Below are 25,394 nucleotides of genomic sequence, written 5' to 3'. Positions count from 1 at the left end.
TAGGAATAACAGACAAAGCTAAGGACCTCTTGGCCTCATTTTTGTCAAACCGCCCGCAAACCGTGAAACTGGGCAATTTCACTTCCCAGACCTTCACCCTGCCATGTGGAGTACCGCAGGGATCCTCGTTAAGTCCGACACTATTCAACATCTATGTGTCGGACTTGGCGAGGGTCATAAAATCATGCGGAATCTCCCTCACTACCTATGCTGACGACACCCAACTGGTGCTGTCGATTTACAATGATGGAAGCTCAGTGGCAGCCAATTTCCAAGCGGGAATGAAGGCAATAAGCTCCTGGATGTCATCCAACTGTCTTAAACTTAATTCTGATAAGACAGAAGTGATGACATTCGGGAGGCTACAACCTACCTGGTCCCCACAATGGTGGCCCCACCAGATGGGACAACCCCCAGAACCTGTGACGAAGGTACGCAATCTGGGTGTTGTCTTTGATAACAAGCTACCATTCCAGCAACACGCCAATGCGGTGGTTTCTTCGTCCTTCCACATAATAAAAAGGATAAAAAAATTAATTCCATATCTACCCTCATATGCAGGCAAAACACTGATCAGTACACTAGTATTCTCCAAAACTGACTACTGCAATGCACTGCTACTTAATGCACAACAAAAAGTCCTCAACAAACTGCAAACAGTGCAAAATGCAGCAGCCAGGACACTGCTGTCCATCCCCAAATTTGCATCGGTCTCCCCTTACATTCGACAGCTACACTGGCTACCGGTGAGAAGCCGTGTCAAATTCAAAGCTCTATGCATAGCATATAAAGCTATCCACAATCACGGCCCTTTATTCCTAAAAAAAGCTTTCCGACCGCTTGAACACACAAGAACCTTACGGTCATCCTCAGCGCACCTACTCATAGTCCCCCGCACAAGGAGGGCCAACTGGGGCGACAAACGCTTCTCCGTGGCCACAGCTAAATTATGGAACACACTTCCTTTGCACATCAAGTGTGCACCGACCCTACTCAACTTCAGGAAAAAACTAAAGACATGGTTATTCCTTGCCTAAACCCCCCATCCACCTGAGAGTTCTGCAACTTCAGCGCCGACACACCCATGGGTATTTGCGCGCTCTAAAAATCGCCAAAATAAATAAATAAATAAATAAGACAAACCAACAGTATCCACAGGTTCACAGCCACAGAGCAGTACCATGCTCACTGCCACAAGAGACATGCACCCACAGTGCTGCAATGCAATATCACCTCTTGTGGCATCATGCAGTCACATTCACACAGTCCTCAAACAGCAATGTGCTAACTGTTATAAAGCACCCACATGCTAAAAAGCAGCTTCTCATTGAAGGTACACAGAGACCACACGCTGGTATGTGGACTTTGTGCTGTGTTTTTTTGCCGACATACATTCCTCCACCTTAACTGCATCACCCAATTAAACAGTGATGCAGTTGAAGGTGCCGAAATGCCTGTGGATAGAGGGGAGCGGAGGTACGAGGTGACCCACCTTAAAAACAGAAACAGCAAACACTAGAGTCGAGACTGTATCTGTGTTAGTCCTGAGGTGAAATGTCCGCACATCGCCACATACACACCACTACCACAAAGCAGGGTATACACCCGTTACAACGCATCTTTTACTCCGCACTACCATTACAACGCGACTTTTACTCCGCATACCATTACAACGCATTGCGCTGGGGGGCGCTCTAGGATAGGGAATAAGTATAATTTACTATCCAACACCTTCCCTAGGGTCCACGGGGACTGGAGTTAGAATAGTAAATTATACTTACCACTATCCAGCACCCCAAAGCGCTATGCGTTGTAATGGTATGCGTTGTAAAAGTCGCGTTGTAACGGTATGCGGAGTAAAAGTATGCGGAGTAACATGGTACATCCCAAAGCAGCCACAGAAGTGAAAGGTAAAGAGCCCCTGTGGCCCCAACGCAAGAGAGCACACATCACTCCAAGAGGCGCATGCACAGTAGACGCACGTCGGCTCGGCGTACCGCTGCCAGGTCTGGTTGCGCCGAGGCGGGGTCCACACTCCTTTCGGTAAGGGGCGGGACTAGCAAGGAGCTAAGGCGACGAGCCGGCGATGAGGGGCGCTCAGCTAATGGCTACCGGACTGTGTGGGATACCAAATACTGCTCGGGCTCCGACTCCTGCCCCGCCTGTGCACCGCAGCCGCCGCTCCCGCAGGCCGGCCCCGCAGGCCGGCCCCGCAGGCCCCGTCGGAGCTGCAGAAAGTTAGCAGGCTGGAAGTTGTCAGCCTGTCCCTGCTCGGAAGCCCCTGGCCCCGCCACCCGCCCATCGGGAGCCGAGGACCCGGCGCTCCAGGAATGATTGTCCCAAACAGCAGCTACTCAGTGAGGAGCGGCTATCGAAAGCAGGTGAGAGGGAGGCCCGCGGGGCCCATGCAGGGGCGGGCTGTGGAATCCACTCTTGATCACTCCCATAGATGCAGACTCCACCCTCCCTCGGCGTGTGTGTGTGTGTGTGTGTGTGTGTGTGCGCGAGTGTGTGTGTGTGTGTGCGTGTGTGCGTGCGTGTGTGTGCGTGTCTGTGTGTATGTGTTATCCACTTGCTGCGAATCTGGGACAGGGGATGTGCACGGCGCGTGGGTGAACGTGCGCGCACACACGCTGAAATCGCGGACGGCCCTGCGCATGCCCATCCCCTGTCCAACTTTCCCAGCAAGTGGATAACAAAAGATCGCTGGACGCAGTGCTTCGCGCTAACACCAGCTCGACCTAATCATTTAAAATAAATAATGAATGAATGTTGCTCAAAATTATTTTTTATACCAATATCAAAAGATTTAATTCACAAACATTTTCAAATGTTTTTATTGCTCTCACTAATTACATTTAGATTATCTCGCTGTAGTACTAAAAAGCAAGAAAATCAGTGTTGCCTTTGTAAAGATTATTTAGCAACTTTCATGCATGTTTGTACAGATTCGTCAATGGAGCCTACACCATGGATTGAATCATGTGCAGACCTTGATTGCTGTGGCAATAATGAAATAAAAGCACAAAATGTTAACTGTAGACGGGGTGCGTGACATTAGACTGGGCCTGAAGCAGCTACACTGGCTGTCTGTGGAGCAGCGTGTGGCTTTTAAGACAGGGTGCATTTTATTCAAGTCTCTGCATGACTCTGGCCCTCTCTTCATTAGAGACATGTTTAAGAGATACATCCCTCCCCGCAACCTCCGGTCTATCCACAAATCCCTTCTGACTGTCCCACCCTATAAGAGGAAACGTCTTGGAGGCAGCTGTTTTGACCATCTTGCAGCTAGCTTCTGGAACTCTCTTCCCCTCCACCTGAAACTGAATGATAACATCCTCAGTTTTAGACATTGCCTGAAAACCTGGCTTTTCACTCAGGCGCATTGCTGAGCTGCTCCCCCTCTACTGTGACCTATGCGCTCGTTCCTTCCTATAGCGCCATGAAGCCCTCGGGCGTACGAGCGCTTACAAATACATACTAACATTAACATTAACATTGACAGAAAGACGATCAGTTCTAATATATGGAAGACATAGGAATCACCTAGGTCCATGATTGATCAATTCATTAGTACATGTTACTATGTCATGGTCATAGACATTGTTTTTCTAGTCTCACTTTAGACAAATGAAAACATTCCTAAAATAAGTATTTAAAAAATGTAATTTTAGATCATCATCAATGCAACAACAGACAATGAATCCTACCTCATTCCTTCAGAAGCTTTAAAGCTGAAGCCAAAAACGTTCTCATGCTAACACTGAAAATAGATGTCACCCTTGCCCTCCAAATAATTTACAGTGAACTTCAACTCTTAGCACATTTTCTAAGATGTTTATGTGAGCCTCTGACCTCTCCCAATAAAAAGAAAAAACCTTGACATTTAAGCAGCTCATCCCCAAATCAAATGTGACTGTCATCCTGTTAAACTGAGTGCACAAATAGATGCTCTTCTAAGTATCTTGTTATAATTGTGTATGTTTTGAAATCTTCTCACCTGTACGCTACCATGAAATACATCAAAAAGGTGTTATAAACAATGCTATAAACAAATTGTTATATCATTAGTCTGTGGTAAAAACGAACGAGCCATTGACACCTACATCATATACATTCAATTAAATATGTAGTCTTTCTGTCCTAAATTACATAAATATAACACAAACGACATTCCCCTTTCACATGACATTCACCTTTCACATTTATTTATTGATCAATAATGTATTTATTTTCTTCCATTGCCATACTTTCCTATAAAGTCCAATGCATTTTGGCAGGTCAGACACTCTACATTTTTGGGCATGTCAGAGATTATACAATTTTAGATTTCATATGTGGAATATGGACTCCACCTTTCTTGTGCACATAAAGGCAGAGGGAGCAAGAATTTAAAGCAAATTACATCGAATGTAGTTAATGTTTGATCAATTAAAATCATTAAATAAGATAAAATAAATATATTCATTACCCCCCACTTACCCCAATTCCTCCTTGGTGGCCTAAAGAAGTGGCAGACAGAAGCAGCCTATTGACTCACCTTTTGGTTAAATGGCCAGCGTAAGAGGGCGTCACTCTGTCCTTTCATCACAACAAAGAAGAGGGAGAGGTGTGTTCCTCGACCTGTTCCATCACCATTCAAGTAGATGCGTAGGCACATCTTGTAGCCATATTTGCTTGTGTAGAATGCTAGGAGACGAATGCAATTTACATTCAATGAAAAAAAGGAACATATTGGTGCCCATAATCTGGTTTATCTGATCTAATGTGCTTCTATTTGAAAAGAACAACTTACTTGCCTGTTACGTAAGCTCTCCTAATGAATGTTATGTAAAATTACTACTTGTTAATGGAAAAACACAAATGATAGCCATTAATGTGAAAAAACACAATGCATTACAAAGGCCTCCTCACCATATCATCACGGGTCACATCATTGATCTTGCATACCTTTCAATATTTTCTCACAAGTCAATATTTGATTAGCCAGAAACCCAGAGGTTGGCAGAATGATGCTCTCTGTAGGACTACACAGAAGGGTAACTAGTCTCAGATTAACTTTTGGTCACTTCCTTGAGAATTTCTGCACATTCTGCCCTATACATGAACAGAATACCATGAAACAAAATAATTCATTATAAAAGGTACAAAGTGTGTCATAACTTGTAATTTGATCTTGCAATTAAGACATTGATAACCTTGGACATTGTGGTCCTCTACACCAGCACACAACAGGTCCAAGTGTAATTTACTGGAGAGAGCTTTTAGCGGTCTAGCATGGTTTTATGAGACAACTATTCAATTTGTTAAGCAATGTACTAAAACTGCACTGTAAAACTATTTTGGGTTCCAGAAACATCAGCATTGGTCTATTAATGGCACCTCAATGAGCCCAACTTTTGCAATGAGTTTAGCTAAAATCTGTGTCGCACAAGTTAAGGCTTTGTGCAAATACAATCATAAAAATCCATTCAGTTCAAAGTATGATCATGGAAGCTTTCTATAGACAATATCTTTATATGTGCACTGGAACTAAAAAAGGACCAGCAGATTTTGAACAGCATGACCACCTCCACTGCACATGTACACAGCAGAAATAAAGTCAGCTTTCTTAATTTAATGACGTTTGTGATGAGAGTAGGATTACAAATCACACGATTTCAGAAACCAACTATATAGGCAAGACTATGGCACCTTTCCACGAATCAGCAAAAACCTTACAATGATTCAATTTTTAGGGTTCAAAATGACTATCACAAAGCTTTCAATCAACTAATTGGTTTAAAGCAGAAATGTCAGGCTAACAGCAGAAGGCACAGACTTAGCTGAACAAAACTGAAAATAAGGTTAAATAACAAAATATATGCCTTGCTTGAACCAATGGTAGAGACAAAAAGATGAAGCAAGGAGTAATGCTACGACATGTACCACTCTGGCAAATAAACCTTAAAAGACATCATCAGGAAAAACGGAAAAAATTGAAATGCAGGAAGAGTGATCTTGGAATTAAGGTTTGCTTTTAAAGTAACTCAACCGATTGATTGATTGATTGATGTGAAAGGCAGTTACTACTTTAGGTAGAAATTTAGGGTTAGTACAGAGAACCACTTTGTCTTTGTGGAGCTGGGAAAAATGTTCTTCTATGGTTTGTGCCTGTAGCTCAACCACTCTCCTCAGTGAGGTAAATGGCATGAGGAAAGCGACTTTCCATGAAAGAAACTGCAGTTCACATTTATGCATTGGTTCAAATGGTGGACCCATTAATCGAGTAAGGAATATGTTAAGTTTCCACACTGGGGCAGGAGGTAAATCTTGGTGGTATTGCCCTTTTTAATCCTTCCATAAATGCATTGACAACTGGTACTCTAAACAGAGACTAATGCTGTCTATTTTGTAGCTACCCAGCTACTGCCGCGAGTTGCAAGCGGATGGATGTGTACGCTTATCGTGACTGCTGCAAGTGTAGTAACTAAGAGATGATATTTTGTATGGACGCATGGATTGAGATTATTAGAATATATAACAAATTGTTTCCATTTAGCTGCATAACAAGCTCTTGTAGCAGGCCTTCTGGCCTCTTTTATGATGTTCATACAGTCTGGTGAGAGATTCAGATAACCAAACTCTATGACCTCAGGAGCCAGATCGCTAAATTGACTTCTTTGGGATCTGGATTTCTTATTTCTCCATGGCTCTGAGTGAGGAGACTGGATGTGAGATGCAGCTTTTGATGTGGAACTACTGATAATTCCAACAGGGTTGTGTACCAAGGTTGACGGGCCCATGTGGGAGCTACTAGGATTAGTGTGAGGGATGTTTGCCTGAGATTCCGAACCACTAGTGGGAGAGGCGGAAAAGCGTAGGCAAATATCCCTGACCAGTTCATCGATAGTGCATTGCCTTTGGAGAATGGGTGTGGATACCTGGAGGCGAAGCTTGGGCATTTTGCATTTTTGTGTGTGGTGAATAGATCTATTTGGGGAAGACCCCATAGTTAAATGTATCGGAGGAGAACTTGAGGGTGGAGTTCCCACTCATGGATTTGTTGCTTCTGTCTGTTGAGAAGGTCAGCAATTTCATTGTTTATTCCTGGAAGGTGTTCTGCTAGGAGATCAATTCTGTGGTGTATGGCCCACCTCCAAATGGCTTGTGCTAGTAGTGACAGTTGGAGAGAGTGTCCCCCCCCCCCTGTTTTTGTATAGAGTACATGGCTGTCATGTTGTCGGTGGGACCGGGACAGCTTTGCCTACAAGGTGAATTTGAAAGGCTTAGAGCTCTAGAAACACTGCTAGCAGCTCTAGGTGATTTATATGGAGATGTATTTACTTTTGACTCCACAAGCCGTGAATTGTGTCATCTTGCAGGTGAGCTCCCCAACCAGTGAGTGATGCATCTGCTGTTAGCACGGTCTGTGGAACAGGGTCGATGAAGGGCCGCCCTTTGGACAGATTGTGTGGGTTCCACTGATAGAGCAAGATTTCGCATCGCGACTTGCTCGATTCATGAACCTCGAAACCGTTGTAACCTCGTAACGAATTGTACGTTTTACTAATATCTTATATTTCCGATATATATGTATGATAGAGAAGCTTGCTTATGTGTTTTATTAATACGAATAACTTTTGTAATTCTAAAATGGCCGCTGCTTGACTTTCCTCTTCTGCGCATGCGTCAGTCACACTCACGTGACTTCGTGTAGAGATAGTTTTTGGAGGGAAAGGGTGCGCATGCGTAATAAGCAATAAGATGCCTATGCTTTGATAACGTGGTGAAGCCTTGTGCTGCTGCTCTTGTGACATTGTTCGTTGCACTTACCATTAATGCATAGTATATTTTTATAATGATGAAACCTGAAATGTGAAATCATGACATGTAATACATTCATTCATTTCTATGTTTTAATTTGTTTTCGCTTACTTTTCATGTATCACGGGAAATGGGGGTCCGAATGGGTCGTGAGCCATTTTGAAGGTCCTTTCTGCACATGCTCAAGATGCGAGGCCACAGACAAACTTGGACCGTGGAACTCAGCCAGCTGGCAGCCACAGTCGAGATGCTCCTGAGAGAATTACCTCTGACCCAGGAGGATGGAGCCAATGTCCCTATATTGTTACAAATGTATAAGTTTCATTGTATTCTGTGCGACTTCTCGTGGGAACCCCAATCTTGCTAGGCGGCACCCAAAAATGTAAATTAGGCCTTAGAATAGTCTGTTCTGATTGGTGTGTTAACCAAATCCTACCTTAGGACCAATCCAAATTGAGGATTCTGACACTTTGCAACATTTGGGGGGTGGTACCCTGTCCCAAAACAGTATATCTAGCCTAGGTTTAACTAGAGAAATTGTCCGACTTGTCTGAATAGCTGACCTGTCACTGACCCAACGCACTCAATAGGTGACTTGATACAGAGGTGCTGCGGAGCTCTCTGTCCGAAATCGGACCATAGACTCTGAAGGTTTTACTGAACCTTAAGTGCTGGCGGAGCACTTTGCTGGGGAATTCGCTGACCCAATCGGGGTCCTGACTGATAGCTGCAGAGAGGGTGGAGCGCAGGCGTTGCTTCCGAACTGCGGGTGCTGGTCGTATCCTGGTGGTCCTGTCCTGATCCGAATCTGGGGTTTCCTGTCCTGTCCTGGGGTGTCCATTCTGCACCTGCTGTCCCACTGAGGGTTATCCTTCCTTGAGGGTTTTCCTGTCCTTAAACTGACCCGTGGCCAGGGTTGGTTTTCACACCAGTCTAGGTAAATATCGCTCTGAGTTCTTAAACTGCACCTTTCTATTTTTCTGTCTTTGCTTTAATAAAGACATACCTTTGCACGTGAATAATTTTCTATGCTTTCTCCTGCAACCACTGCATTTCATAAAATCGTTTGCATTTTTTCATAGCGTGTTCCTATGTTACCCTACCTTTTAGAAATCATTTCTGTATTGCAGTTTGCAACTTCTTGTTATGATCTTGGTTTTTCTCTCGTAAAACTGACTAAAGTAACTCAGATTTATAGCGTGTTCACTTTCCCCCTTATCTTAGTTTTCCTCTAACTTAGCGGGTTCCCGGTCGCACTAGTATTCTATTGATAAAGCTGTATGACTGCCCTTTATTTGAATTTAAGATAAAGCTTTCAAAATTTCCAGTTGTCCGTGGTCATTTCATAAAAGTAAAGTCATATGTTGAATAGTATATTTTGCTGCCTTTTCCTTTTACAGCTAGCTCCCTGACCCATCGTTGTCATAGGTACCCATAACGGTGGATGGTAAGTTGGGTACACTGGAAAATCGAAAGGGAACTCACAATTATTGGTAGTAGATTGTGTGGTCATCTGATCAATGTATATGATAAAGTAAAGTATATGGGCCCGAAGCCAGAAGTGGCGAAGTTATTGGTCGGGTGACCCGCGATCTCTAGCAGTAATTTTCTGGTAGCAGAGTGATGGTTAGGGACTAGTTAAAGGATAGGTAGGACTAGTTAGTCTAGCCAAGTCGGATGCTGCTATAAGAGTAGGCGCTTCAAGGGAAATTGATCACTCACTTGAAAATCGTTTACTTTGAAAAATTATGAAATGTTTTAAAATTGTTATTCTTCTTATCATACTGTTATATGTATTAATCCATTCGTACGTAAAACGTCTTGCATGTTGTTAAGAATCCCCGGGGAATTGAATAGCGAGTGGTGAATAGAATCCACTTGCTTTGAGGTCACTGGCCCAAGGAAAGTTGGTGCAGGTTAGGCAGAACTGGAAGCACTAACTAGGGTTTTTCTGAATGTATGATTGAATAAATGTTAGTGACGAGGTTCATTGGCAAAATTCCTACTGTGGCATAACCTAGTGAGGGTCGCACCGGAAGAGTAGCAGGTTCATCGGAGCTCGAGTGAAAGCAAAGGGGTTCGCTAGGGAAACTTTAGGCTCGGATATATCCCGGAAAGGTGGATGAGTCTAGGGGAGTAACAGGTTCTCCAATGCTAGTGTGAAGGGTAGGCAGAAGAGATCTACTCGTAGTGAGTGAAAAGTAAATGGAAGTAGTTTACTTGCAGTAAAACAAATCTTTCTTGTTTAGACACTTGAGTACAGTGGCGAATGTGTATTCGTTGTAAAATAACCAAGCACTAAGCACTTTAAAAAGAAAGAAAGTTTCCGTTACCTTGTGAAGGAGGGAGTCAGTCGCGAAGCTGCTCTGACGTCACTCTGTGCCGCGCGGGGATTGGTAGAAGCAGCGGGCTGGTAGCGGAGCTGGAATTGTAAAGGAGGGGCGAGCGCCGGAGCGTGGGAACTGTCTCGCGAAAGGGCCGCGCACCCATTGGTCGAGATTATTTAAACTCGTGCATTTCATTTGTCGCACGAAAATAAAAGACGCACTCGGATTGGAAGTGATTTTGTAAACAAAATCACTCGTAAAATCGTATGTGGCATTCGTATAGACCGCATACCAGACCTGATCCACGTTATATGGGATTTGAGAACGATCAGTGGAAAGGAGTTAAAAACGACATTATGTACGGAACTAAGAGAAAAGTATCTCTTGTAAATAAGGTGAAGAATTATTTCAAAAAGGACAAGCCGATTAAAACTAGAGAAGGTGTTGTCATACCGCAACCCAACACTCCCGCATCTTTCATGATGTCCGATAAAGGGTACAACACATGTGTATGGTTGGAGAATTGGGTGAAATACACGAAAGATGACGGAGTATTGGCTTTTCCGTTAGATGGAACATTTAATAGCAGAAATCTATTTAATTTGAGAACCCGAATGAATGATTTACATCCCAGACCTAGATTAACGCTGTATGAAGCGCTAGAGGAATGGGAAATCGAGGCTTTCGAAAGGGATAAGCCACGGATGGACAAACTGTTAACTAAATTTTATCCAAAGTTGAAGCAGGAAGCACGAGCTAAAAAGATGAAACAGTGGAGGCAGAATATGATAGTGGAGGGATTGTTTCCCATGATGCCAGCAGATGATCCTTCTGGGGGACAGAAACGGTTGGAAAAATCTAAACATTGGGTACCCATCGGAGAGTCGGATGAAGAATTATTAGATGACCTATGTACAAGAAGTCTGCCTCCTTATAATGAGGGACATCGACCTTCCAGTACAGGAGATATTTCCCGAAGACTTCCTCCTCAGGAAGAAGTTAGGTCCGCAAGTGTAGGAGGGGGTTACCACATTCCTCCCTATACCGAGAGTCTAGGACCAGTGGATACCAGAAACATTTACCCCAGGATGTCAGCTAGTGGGGAGACAGGATATTCCCGTGAAGGAGATTTTTGTTCTCGACCTCCCTACGGAGGCGAGATGAGACCCTCAAGTTCAGGAATGCCGTTATTACAGTCACAGTATGAGGAAGAAAGAAGATCCCTAGGTACAGGAAGTTTATTCCCAAAACCAAATTATGGTGAAGGACCTAGTGAGACTCATCCCACTTCCCCAAGTTATGCTCCCACACTAACCCCGCAGGTGTTACATGACAAATCCATAGAGAGATTACTGGAAGAAAAGGAGCGGGAGGTTCTAGCAAAACAGAGAGCTGAGATCATTCAGAAAATGACCCAGTTAAATACCAGTCCTGAAGCATTGACAATCCCAGTAACAATCGGACCCGTAGTTTCATTGTACGGGGATCGGCATGAAAGTCCAAAACCTCCAGTTATTACTCCCGTAATAGCACAACCCAGACCAGAACCCTTAATTGTAGATGAACAGACGAGTGAGTGTGAGTCTGAAGTCTCACTGCTGGATCTGCCCATTAGAAATACAGGGAAAAGAATGCAGAAAAGACAATCCTTTCAATGCGAGGGAGATTCAAATGGAATCGACTTCGGGTACTAGAAGTGTCACTTTGGTCACACCTGAGGAAATCGAAAGATGGAGTCAAGAATTAGAGAAACAAACTTTGCAAACTAAACCTTTAGACCTCTACAAACTGAGAGTAGAAATAGAAGAATTAATGGCAGGAAACGTGGGATTAGACAGATTAAATACCTACTCTGAAGAAGAGCTGTTGTTTATGTGCAAAAGTCTTACCCGCAATGTCCGAGTACTTCATGAAAAATTGACCGATACTGCTGCTAGTATGGGAATAGACATTTCAAAATCGAAACCCTTGCAGAAACCATACCGAGCAGAATTTTCAGACAAAGATTTGGAAAACCTGAATGTGTCAGGGAAAAAGGCACAGGTCAAGGAACTATTGACAGTATTGCAGAAATGGGGAGACGTGGAAAAATGGAAAGCCAGATGGGCTAGGAAGAAAGATGAGGCCAGGTCTAGGCAGGTAACTCCCGAATTCGCTCTAAGAGAAGCTGAAAAGCCAGAACAGTTATGCCCTATGCGTGAAGTACCAGGGGGAAAATATGTACATGTCCCATGGTCCCGTCAGGATATTGTGTCCTTCACAAATGACTTCCCAAAATTACGAGAAAAACCAGTCGACTGGTACCGGCAGGTAGAGAGATTCGTAAAAGTGCAGAAATGCCTATGGAAAGACCTGGATGGGTTCTTTGACATAGTGGTCCCTGTAGATCTGTGGACTGAGTGTAAAATAGCCATCGCCTGGCCTACTGAGGAATACCCGAGAGATGACAAAACAGGGGAACCATCGAAGGAAGTGATGAGGAAGTATGAACAAGTAATTCAACATTTGAAAATAAAAGTACCTGCAAAGGAAACTGATTGGACCAAGATAGATAGAACCACGCAGGAAAGGGACGAGACTGTGCATTCCTTTTATGAGAGGCTGTTGCAGGTATTTAAAACATACAGTGGTATAGATAACATCGAGATGAAGGACATGACCCACTTCATTTACAGGTTTGTAAACGGTTTAAGACCCGAAATTTGTCAGTGGATAAAGGATAATAAAATCTGTTGGCATACCAAAAAGATAGATGAGGTCCTACGGTACGCAAAGTACTGTGAGGACGAAATGGCAGAAAAGAAAAAGGCCCTGAAGGAGAAGGTGATGTGGGCTCAAGTAAAGCTCGCAGAACAGCAAGAAAAGCAACTGAGTAAATTAAATAAAGTTACTCAGAACCAAGGTCCTGGGGGAGGGAATGGAGGAAAGCCCCGACCTAAAATGAGTAGGGAGGAAGCCAAAAAGAAATTTCCCTGCCATCAGTGCGGAGAAATTGGACATTGGCGAGACGAGTGTCCGTATTTACAAAATGATAATGCCCAAACACCTGATTTAATTCCACAGACGCAGAATGAAAAGCAAAGAAAGACCCAGCAGCAGGTAAAAACGATTCAAGTGCCTCGAGCGCCAAAGCCTATATTTAAAGAGAAGTCACCACAGGGTGATGATGTAGAAGTCTGGGGAGGCAATGAGGATAGAAATACAGCAACTTCGCAGTATTTGTTGAACAACACTTTTTTCTGTGATGACCAATACTGACGGGGCCTGAGAGGGGAGGACGAGGAGTGCGTACTTGGCGCCTCTTTGCCGGTAGACCAGTCAGGGCCATACATTGAAGGAAAGGTTGATGGAAATGAAGTCACCTTTCTATTGGACACTGGTGCTACCCGTTCTACTGTGAGAACAGTGGACGTTCCAAACCTACCCCTCTCGGGAGAAGCAATCCAAGTAGTAGGAGTATCTAATCAATTAATTAGTACCCCTGTTACCGAACCCATGGAGATCTCAATTGGAAACTTTAAACAAATGCACAGATTTGTTGTCTGTGATACCAGTCCGGTAAATTTGCTGGGACGTGATTTGCTGTGCAAAATGAATTGTACCATCTTTTGCACACCAAAGGGCGTCGAAATTCAAACGCCAGATGAAGACGGTATCTACAAGCTAATGCTAATTAGACCTGACTCAGAAATAAAACGAATGACTATACAGGACTTGCCTGAAGAACTCCAGCAGACAGTGAAGTCAGAAGTGTGGGACTTTACTGGAAAGGATGTGGGATTAATGAAAAATATAGATCCAATACAGATAACAATGAAAGAAAATGCAGTTTACCCTAACACTAAGCCTTACAAAATGAGTGCCGAAGTGAGAGCAGGTGTTGCTATTGAAATACAGAAATTGCTAGAAGCAAACATCATACAGGAAGTAATGAGTAGCCCGTGTAATTCACCCATTATGGGCATTAAGAAGCCTAGTGGCAAGTACTGAGTAGTGCAGGACCTGAGAAAGGTAAACAAAATTGTGGTTCCTTGCTGTCCCATTGTCCCAAACCCAGCAGTCATCCTGTATCAGATTCCCTAGGATGCTGAATGGTTCACTGTGATAGACCTATGTCATGCTTTCTTTTCGATCCCATTGCATCCAGATAGCAAATTTCTTTTCTCATTTGCTTTCAACAGTAACGTGTATGTCTGGAACAGGGTCCCACAGGGGTACACAGAAAGCCCCTCTATCTTTAATCAGATCTTGAAAAAATGCCTTGAAACTTTAGTCTTACCTGGAAAATCTGTTTTGGTACAGTACATTGACGACCTATTGGTGGCGTCTAAAAGCCATAGGGATTGCGTGGTTGACACCATTGCCCTACTGAATCACCTGAGTGAAAAGGGACATAAAGTGGCACCTGAAAAATTACAGTTCTGTTCGAAATCAGTGAAATATCTGGGACACCAGATAGAAAAAGGTATCAGAAAAGTCACCTCAGAGAGAGTCAGAATAATTCAAAATATGCAGTTACCCCGTACTCAGAAAGAAATCAGAATGTTCCTCGGAGTTGTAGGTTATTGCAGGCAATGGATTGTGGGATTTGCAGTTCTTGCAAAGCCTTTGATACAAATGACAAAGAAAGGAGCAAAGGACCCAGTTGAATGGAATGACGAGAGCTTAACAGCTTTCACACAGTTGCGAAATTGCCTGTGTACAGCTCCTGCTCTGGGAATGCCTGACTACTCCAAGGAGTTTGGCTTGTTCTGTGACACTCGTGACAATTGTGCTTTGTCAGTCCTGACTCAGGAGCATGGGTTGACCAGAAGGCCTGTGGCATATTTTTCTGCCACTTTGGATCCAGTGGCTGCTGGATTACCTGGATGTCTGAAAGCAGTAGCTGCAACTTGCACCAGTTTAGAACAAAGTGAGTCTATCATTATGGGACATCCTGTAACTGTATATGTTCCACATGCAGTTGTGATACTATTGACTCGTACAAAAACTCAGTATCTCACCCCTAGTCGGCTGACTAAATATGAGAGGATTCTCATGGGGGCTGCATAAATAGTTATTACCCGATGTAACATTTTAAACCCTGCCACTCTACTCCCTGACTCAATGGTAATGGAAGATAAGGGAGATAATGAGCATGACTGCATTGACCTGACAGAGTTCAGTACCAAACCTCGCCCAGACATCAAAGAAACTCCTTTGCCTGTACATGATGTGGAATGGTTTGTGGATGGTTCATGCCTAAGACATGAACTAGGAGGCCTAAGTGCTGCCTACGCTGTGGTCACGTTAGGCAAAATTGAAGAAGCATCTTATCTATTTGGAGTAAAGTCTGCACAAGTAGCTGAATTGATCGCCCTGATAAGAGCTTGCAAATTGGGAAAAGACAAAAAAGTAACAGTGTATACTGATAGTCAGTACTGTTACGGGGTTGTGCATGACTTTGGCCAATTATGGCTACAAAGAGAATTCCTGACTTCTTCAGGTACCCCCATTCGGAATGGAAAAGTTATCCAAGACCTTTTAGAGGCAATCCAATTACCAAAGGAATTGGCAGTGGTCAAATGTGTTGCTCATAAGAAGGGCCTTGACCCTGTATCTTTGGGAAATGATTTTGCTGATCGGGTGGCAAAACAATGTGCTATGGATCGACTGAGAATAAATCCCAATCGGGGTGGGGTTGGAAACAGCTGCCAACTTAGAATGTTTGAAGAAGTGCCTACTTGGGATGAAGTGAGAGAATGGCAGCATGTGACGCCCTGGGAAGAGAAAGAGAAATGGAAAGAACAAGGTTGTAAACCGAGACGTGAGGATGGTGTCATGGTGGGCCCAAATGGTATGCCTGTGTTACCAAGACACCTGCTTGCCCCAATGGCTCGATTGATACATGAGGGATCACACATTGGGAGGGACGCCATGGTTCTGGTATTTCAACAGACTTGGTACAACAAGAAATTCAGGAAGGTAGCAGAGTCCCTTTGCCAGAGGTGCTTGACATGTCAGCAGTTCAACGCTGGCAAGAAAACAGAAGTTGAACTGATGAAAATTGGGAGATCAGGGGGTCCCTTTGTGAGAATACAAATTGATTTCATTACCATGCCACGATGTGAGGGGAAAAGATATGTCCTTGTCATTGTCTGCTTATTTTCGAAATGGGTGGAAGCTTACCCTGCCACACAGAATGACGCCATAACAGTAGCTAAGCTCCTACTAAAAGAGTTGATACCTAGATTCGGGGTTCCAGTCTTTATTGACTCAGATAGAGGCGGACATTTTCAGAATGAAATTTTGGCCCAGCTTTGTAAAGCATTTGGGATGAAATGAAATGATGAAATGAAATGAAATTTATATCGCGCAACTAAGCCCGTAGGCATCAAGGCGCCTAACAAAATAAGATCAAAAAAGGCAGAAACCAAGCTAAGGATATGCACTGGCAAAAAGCCATGTCTTGAGTGCCTTTCTAAAGGCCTGCTTTGAAGGAAGGGTTTTAATGTCAGATGGCAGAGAATTCCACAGCCTTGGGGCCAGGGTTGAGAAGGCTCTGCCACCCCACCTAGCTCTACGGACACGGGGGATAGATAGCAGGGCTTTATTGGCCGAGCGCAGGGATCTAGAGGGGGTATACATTTTTAGCAGATCCCTTATGCCTCCTGACCTATTCGTGGCCAGGGCCCCATAGATCAAGCAGAGGGACTTGAACGAGATCCTGGCATCTATTGGGAGCCAATGCAGTGCTTTTCTAGCAGCCGTAGCAGAGGCCCGCCTGGGCAGATCTAATACAAAATTTGCGGCCGCATTCTGCACCATTTGGAGTCGCGTGATGTGACTTTTGTTAATGCCAAGGTATAGGGCATTGCAGTAATCTAGTCTTGAGCCTATCAATGCAAGTACTATTTGCTTTCTTGCTGGGGGGGACAGATAATGTTTTATTTTCCTCAAGATGTTTATTATGCCCCAGCAAGTAGAGATGGTCCTGCTTACTTGCTGTCCCAGCCCCAGATGAGGGTCAATCATAACTCCTAGGTTCCTAGCCAGGACGGTGGGTGTAGGGCACACTCCCAGAGATGAAGGCCACCATTCCGCTGACCAAAAGTCCTCCTTGTCTCCGAACACCAGAATTTCGGTCTTCTCGCCACTAAGCTTCAATGAATTGCAGATCATCCATTGAGCCACTGCCTCCATACAGTGTCTAAAATTGGAGGCAGCCGAGATGACCGGATGGGCGAGAGACATCATTATCTGTGTGTCGTCGGCATAGGAGACTACCTCCATCCCAAAAGATCTGATAAGCCTGCCGAGTGGGGTCACATAGATGTTAAAGAGGGTCGGACTTAATGCCGACCCCTGTGGGACCCCACAACGCACAGGGAGGGATGGAGATAGAAACTCCCCCAGCTTGATTCTCTGTTCCCTCTGGCCAAGAAAGGAGGAAAGCAGAGTAAGTGCCGGCCCCTCAACCCCTATCTCCCTCAGCCGTGATGTTAACACTGAGGGAGACAGGGTATCAAACGCAGCCGTAAGATCCAATAGGATGAGGAGAGTGGTCAAGCCCTTATCCACCCTGGTACGGATGTTATCAAGCACCGTGGTAAGGGCTGACTCAGTGCTGTGCTCTCTCCGAAATCCATGCTGCGAGTGATCTAAAAGGCCAGAGGTTTCCAGGAAGGCAGCCAGATGCTGGTTCAGATGGGTTTCCAACATCTTTGCTGGGGCTGGGAGCAGTGAAATGGGGCGGAAGTTTTTAAGGACACCCGGGTCCAAGGTAGGCTTTTTTAACAGAGGTTTAACCACCGCTTTTTTCCATTGTGGTGGAAAGATCCCCTCTCTCATTGCCCTATTCCTAATCTCTAACAGCCAGGGCAGAAGAGTCTCCTTACATTGTTTAAGAAGTTTTAAAGGGCAAGGGTCCAGAGGAGACCCCGACCTAGTCTTCAAAAGGAGAGCTTCCAGGTCCACCATGGCGAGAGGGGGAAAGCTGGAAAAACACCCTAACGGTAACTCCTCCGAGGATGTTAGTGGAGGGAGCCGGACGCTCTGAGAAGGAGATAATGCCGACCTCTGAGATTCTAAGGCCGAATAGATGTCCACAATTTTTGTTTGAAAAAATTGTGCAACATCATCACAGAGCCGCTGAGAACTGACCACGGGGTCTGGTATTTTCAAAGAGGTAAGCGTGTCAGCGATCTTAAACAGCTCTTTGGGCGAGGAGAGCGAGGAGGTCAACAAGGTAAAATACTCTTGTTTAGTCCTTATAACCTCAGTTTTATACTCTTTAAGGAGGGATTTATGATTATCCCTCTCTCGCGGATCCCAGCTAGTCCTCCACAGGCGTTCCTGCTTTAGAACTCCCTGTCTAAGGAGTCTTAATGATTCGGATCACACAAAAGCTGCACTGTGCATATCATCCAGAGGCTTCTGGAGTGGTAGAACAGATAAACGGTACTATAAAAAATAGATTGGCAAAAATATGTGATTCTACTGGCTTGAACTGGATAAATGCCCTGCCTCTTGCTCTGATGGGACTCAGAAGCATTCCAGATCGAAGAACAGGCCTGAGCCCCCATGAGATATTGATGGGAAGAGTGATGAGACAAGCATGGGTACCAGGATACAAACTGTTAAGCATTTCTGATGATTTGGTACTTGAATACTGCAAGCAACTGGGTGACCAAGTGCGTTCTATCTCTCGCCAGATTGGGGCAGACGCCGTCGCCAACCCGACAACTCCAGTTCACAAATTGGTTCCTGGTGACTGGGTTAAGATAAAGAAGCATACTCGTTCAAGTTGCCTTGAGCCAAGGTGGGGAAAAAAGCGCCAAGTAATCCTGGTAACGACGACAGCAGTGAAGTGTGCAGGCGTTCCCAAGTGGATCCATGCTAGCCATACCAAGAAGGTGATACCAGACGAGGAGCCTGGAGCTGAAGGTTGTCCAGCTGAGGGGTCTACAGACGTTGGTCCTGAAGTAGCTGATATCAGACGGCCGAGCACCAGTCCTGTTGAGGGTCCTTTAGGCGTTGGTCCAGAGGTAGTCGATGACGTATGGCCAAGCACCAGTACTGCCGAGGATCCCACAGACGTTGGTCCGAAAGTAGCTGATGACGAGCTGCAAAGGATTTGGCCAGAGGATTGGATACCCATAATCGATCTTACTGGAGATCCACTGAGAACAAGAGAGCGAATAAGGGAAGACAGAGAGTGGAATAGAGAGGTCGAGCAAGGCACAGGCGAAGACCCTCAGATCATTGAGATTCACATCAAATCTGAGGACGGAGAAGAAGGTCAGACAGGGACAGAACAAGTGATCGATACTCCTCCACGGACTCCTGATATCGAAAAGGGACAGACTAGACATAGTGTAATAGTTCGAGCAGAAGAAAATCAAGGGATCGAAGTGCTCGAGCAGGATCAGACAGAACTAGGAGAACATGTTCAGGACATAGAAACAGAGACATTTGAAAGCGAAACGCAAAATATACCTGAACCAGGCCAGCTTAGTAACCAGGCAGAAGAAATAGATACAAGACCTGGGACTAGTCAGACAGAAAGGGAGAAGACAGAAATTGAAGTGCCACAAACAAGTGAGAATAAAAGGACATTAGAAGAAAGCCAAATAACAGTGCCAGCTAAAAGACTCAAGAAAAAGAAGCACATTGAGCCAAGGTATATTAAGAGACTAAGATTAAGAATAAAAACAGTCCAAGAGAAACTTGCAGACATAAGAAAAAGTCCCCGAATTGCAGAAATACCTGAAGATAACTCCAAGAGAAGGAGTGAAAGAATAAAAAGACAAAACGAAAAATACAAGGATCCAGAGTGGACCTACTTAATCTTGGAAAACTTTGAGGATCTTGATATTACTGACGAAAGTGACGGAGAACGGATTACTGATTACTCTGCAGAGGAAGAGGAAGAACCTCAGTGAAATTGGTCAGCAATAAAATTACCTGGGAAAAGCTGCAAAGAGGGGTTAAAATTTCCTTCTGAGCCAAAATGTCTGATTCAAACGTGAGTGGTAGACCTAGCCGCAGTTGTTGCAAAACATGCTGCAAAGTGTGTATATGTAGTATAGTTATAGTAATATTAATTTGGATAGGATTAACAGTTTCATTCCCTTTATGGTTAGCAAAAATACTAATATTGACCCTACTCAGATTACCGACACTGAAGAACTGACAACACGAAGTGTAGAAAGACGTGAGAAAGCACTCAGACAGACAAAACGAGACTTAGAAGCATCAGATGAGAAAGTACTACATTACCACGGAGTTAGAAACAAGACACATTTAAATGTTTTCGCAAATTTGTTAGTGCATTATGTAGAAACTATGGAAATAGAAGATTGTTATGTCTGCATGAAGCTACCTACTTCTGTGGCTGAAGGCGTGACATATCATCACCTACCTCTGACCTATGGAATCTCCTGTAGTATTTTAGCAAGCTTATTTTACAAAAGAGGACCGTTACAGTACTATTATTCTAATAATGACGTGATCTTTTCTGAACTTCCCATTCGTGGAAACTTGAATCCTGTACATATCAAAAGTGACGTAATACGATATATGGGAGACTATTTTCTGACTATAGGAAATATAGACATAGCTGAAGCACACAGAGATAACTTGACCTGTACATTACATGAACAAGAAAAGATATTTTTAAACATGGCAGAGAAAAGAAGGGAGAGTTTCCAAAGAAAGGCTAATGACAAGAGGCAGAAAACACCTAAATGGGTTGAGAACATGGAAAGCACCTCAAATGGCGGGGCAGGGCCTGCTTTGTTGCTGGATTTCGAGAAGAAAGGGAAACTCTGTCTTTATCGCGAGAAGACTAGTTATTATAATAAAATTTTTATTGGTTCCAGTCAATGTGAACATAATTACAAGGTAATTGGAGGTTGGGGATTCAAAAATGGGTCAGAGCCTGTGTTTCCTGGAATTTATTATATATGTGGAGACAAGGCTTATTTCAAATTGCCGGATCACTGGTATGGAAGCTGCTATTTTGGCATTGTCTTCCCGAAAATATACCATGTGACTGAAATGGCTGGAAGCAATGAAAATACTAATGGCTTAGTGCGTAGTAAAAGAGAAAGCGTAGGTGAAATAATGGGTAGTATTTTTAGTGCACTGATACCTGGAGTGGGAGTGGTTCTAAACACTCACAGAATTTGCAAATTGTCCACAATAGTGGATGTGTTGTCTACTGACACAGCTCATGGATTTCTGCTGGTCAATACTGAAATGGTTGCGATCAGATCAAGGGTTTTGCAGAACAGACTTGCTCTTGACACCTTATTAGCAAAAGAGGGCGGAGTCTGCCGGATGTTGAAGGCGCAACATTGTTGCACTTACATTCCGGACAAAAGCGTACAGCTCAAAAGATATGTGAAAAACATTACTAATTTGGAAAAGGAACTCAAACCACTCGAGGTTGACAGTGCCTGGAAGAGACTGGTTGATGGTCTCTCCAATGTAGGTCATTGGTTTGCTAGTTTAGGTAAAAGCTTATTGTTAAAGGTACTGATGCCAATTGGAGTGATAGGTCTTATCCTATTTCTCATATTCGTCTGTTGCAAATGTCGCAAACACCGAAAGAAATACCAAGTGAATGCGAGAGGAGTGAAACGAAGTGCGGATGAGCTTGAATTAGAAGAAATGAATAATAAGATTTATAAAAAGGTGAAAAATTCTCACCCTACCTTAAATGAGAAAGAGAAACTGAATCGCCTGTTGGAAGAGATAGAAATGTACAAGGTGTGAAAGAAAGTTGGCATCTGGTTCCATTTTTTGTGATGATAGTAAATATCATCAAAGAGGGGATTGATAGAGCAAGATTTCGCATCGCGACTTGCTCGATTCATGAACCTCGAAACCGTTGTAACCTCGTAACGAATTGTACGTTTTACTAATATCTTATATTTCCGATATATATGTATGATAGAGAAGCTTGCTTATGTGTTTTATTAATACGAATAACTTTTGTAATTCTAAAATGGCCGCTGCTTGACTTTCCTCTTCTGCGCATGCGTCAGTCACACTCACGTGACTTCGTGTAGAGATAGTTTTTGGAGGGAAAGGGTGCGCATGCGTAATAAGCAATAAGATGACTATGCTTTGATAACGTGGTGAAGCCTTGTGCTGCTGCTCTTGTGACATTGTTCGTTGCACTTACCATTAATGCATAGTATATTTTTATAATGATGAAACCTGAAATGTGAAATCATGACATGTAATACATTCATTCATTTCTATGTTTTAATTTGTTTTTGCTTACTTTTCATGTATCACGGGAAATGGGGGTCCGAATGGGTCGTGAGCCATTTTGAAGGTCCTTTCTGCGCATGCTCAAGATGCGAGGCCACAGACAAACTTGGACCGTGGAACTCAGCCAGCTGGCAGCCACAGTCGAGATGCTCCTGAGAGAATTACCTCTGACCCAGGAGGATGGAGCCAATGTCCCTATATTGTTACAAATGTATAAGTTTCATTGTATTCTGTGCGACTTCTCGTGGGAACCCCAATCTTGCTAGGCGGCACCCAAAAATGTAAATTAGGCCTTAGAATAAATGTAAATGTAAATGTAAATGTAGAATAGTCTGTTCTGATTGGTGTGTTAACCAAATCCTACCTTAGGACCAATCCAAATTGAGGATTCTGACACTTTGCAACATTTGGGGGGTGGTACCCTGTCCCAAAACAGTATATCTAGCCTAGGTTTAGCTAGAGAAATTGTCCGATTGTCTGAATAGCTGACCTGTCACTGACCCAACGCACTCAATAGGTGACTTGATACAGAGGTGCTGCGGAGCTCTCTGTCCGAAATCGGACCATAGACTCTGAAGGTTTTACTGAACCTTAAGTGCTGGCGGAGCACTTTGCTGGGGAATTCGCTGACCCAATCGGGGTCCTGACTGATAGCTGCAGAGAGGGTGGAGCGCAGGCGTTGCTTCCGAACTGCGGGTGCTGGTCGTATCCTGGTGGTCCTGTCCTGATCCGAATCTGGGGTTTCCTGTCCTGTCCTGGGGTGTCCATTCTGCACCTGCTGTCCCACTGAGGGTTATCCTTCCTTGAGGGTTTTCCTGTCCTTAAACTGACCCGTGGCCAGGGTTGGTTTTCACACCAGTCTAGGTAAATATCGCTCTGAGTTCTTAAACTGCACCTTTCTATTTTTCTGTCTTTGCTTTAATAAAGACATACCTTTGCACGTGAATAATTTTACATGCTTCCTCCTGCAACCATTGCATTTCATAAAATCGTTTGCATTTTTTTATAGCGTGTTCCTATGTTACCCTACCTTTTAGAAATCATTTCTGTATTGCAGTTTGCAACTTCTTGTTATGATCTTGGTTTTTCTCTCGTAAAACTGACTAAATTAACTCAGATTTATAGCGTGTTCACTTTCCCCCTTATCTTAGTTTTCCTCTCACTTAGCGGGTTCCCTGTCGCACTAGTATTCTATTGATAAAGCTGCATGACTGCCCTTTATTTGAATTTAAGATAAAGCTTTCAAAATTTCCAGTTGTCCGTGGTCATTTCATAAAAGTAAAGTCATATGTTGAATAGTATATTTTGCTGCCTTTTCCTTTTACAGCTAGCTCCCTGACCCATCGTTGTCATAGGTACCCATAACGGTGGATGGTAAGTTGGGTACACTGGAAAATCGAAAGGGAACTCACAATTATTGGTAGTAGATTGTGTGGTCATCTGATCAATGTATATGATAAAGTAAAGTATATGGGCCCGAAGCCAGAAGTGGCGAAGTTATTGGTCGGGTGACCCGCGATCTCTAGCACCACCACTTCAGAGCGAAGGGTGCGGCCGTTTACCAACACTAGATCGGTTAATTGACCCTGCAACTGGTTCCACTGACTCGCTAAGCATTGTTGAAGGGGAAGTATGTGAAGACTTGCATGAGGAACAATCATGATGCAAGACACCATCATAACCAGCAGTTGCATGAGCACTTGAGCTGGTAATGAGTGGTTGGGCTGAAATTGAGCGACTATATCCTGATATTGCTAATTCTGGCTGCATTGGGACAAGATAGAGCTGTTTGAGTATCTAAAGTGGCTTCCAGATAGGTTTGTGTATTGGAAGGTTGGAGATGACAGTAACACATTTACTGTAAACACCAGTCGATGCAGTAACTGGAGTGTTATTTGAGTGTGCTGGACATACTTTAGGTAATTGCTGGCTTTGATGAGCCAGCGGTCCAAGTACGGGAAGACATGAATGTGTTGTCATCGTAGGTGAGCAGAGACTACTGCTAGGCATTTGGTGAATACTCTGGGAGCAGTGGTGACTCCAAATGGGAGCACTTTGAACTGGTGATGCAGCCCCGCTATCACAAATCTGAGATATTTGCGATGAGCGGGATGTATTGGAATATGGAAATATATGTCCTTTAAATCTAGAGTAGACAAAGTCGCCTTGCTGTCGAAGTGGGGGCACTTGTTTAAGTGTCACCATGTGAAAATGATCTGATTGTTTGTAATGATTTAGTTATCGAGGTCCAGTATTGGTCTCAGAGAGTCGTTCTTTTTGGGTATTAGAAAATATTGGGAGTACACGCCCGACCCTTGATATTATAGCGATACAGCTTAATGGCTCCCTTTAGTAGGCGAGACTGAACCTCGTTTTTGAGGAGATGTAGATGCGGTGGTAACGAAAAATCTGTAAGAAACATTAGTAGTGATAGATTACTTACCTTCGAATTACCCCTAGGCGTCAGCATGGATCCGGAACGTTTTCGTCAGCAGTACCCCTGCTCGTCGGAAGGTGGTGTTGTGCGGCTCCACGTCCGCCGTTGGTGTCGCGGTCGCCGAGATGGCGTTGCGGCTGCTACTTAAAATGCCACCCTAGCGCGCCGACATCCAGTTCTGTACACAACTTTCCGCACCAGAAAAAGCAGAGCCATGAAAGATACTGACCACTGGTGCCTTGAAACTAGGGCCCTGAAAGAGATTACCTTAACCCTAGAAATCAGTTCGTAGAACGGGGAGGATGGGTGGGGCGATAAGGAATCTATCACTACTAATGTTTCTTACAGATATATCGTTACCGAAGGTAAGTAACTTGTTCATCTGAAAGAAACACATAGTGAGATTCCTTACCTTAGAATAGATACCCCAGCAATACCAAACCCGGTGGTGGGTCTGTGTACCAAGATCACACCAGGAAGTCCTGGAGAACAGAACGGCCAAAGAAGCCGTATCTCTGGACTTGGCTGTCCAGACAATAGTACTTAGTAAAAGTGTGCAG

General features: G+C 43.9%; 1 protein-coding gene across 4 annotated transcripts in view; it reads right to left on the bottom strand.

The window, feature by feature from the left end:
* The window catches only part of TRAF2 (TNF receptor associated factor 2), a 500,036-nt gene that overhangs the window by 54,227 nt on the left and 420,415 nt on the right, over positions 1 to 25,394 (bottom strand). For all 4 annotated transcript variants that reach the window (XM_078642076.1, XM_078642079.1, XM_078642077.1 and 1 more), the window contains one exon: positions 4,541 to 4,689. In XM_078642076.1, the coding sequence (XP_078498202.1) occupies positions 4,541 to 4,689 (149 nt within the window). The remainder of the gene's footprint in view (positions 1 to 4,540; positions 4,690 to 25,394) is intronic.

The sequence above is a fragment of the Lissotriton helveticus genome, chromosome 5_1 (assembly GCF_964261635.1).
Source record: "Lissotriton helveticus chromosome 5_1, aLisHel1.1, whole genome shotgun sequence".
In the NCBI taxonomy this organism is placed as follows: domain Eukaryota; kingdom Metazoa; phylum Chordata; class Amphibia; order Caudata; family Salamandridae; genus Lissotriton; species Lissotriton helveticus.
The sequence above is the reverse complement of the archived record's forward strand: the minus strand, read 5'-3'. Positions and strand labels throughout refer to the sequence as shown.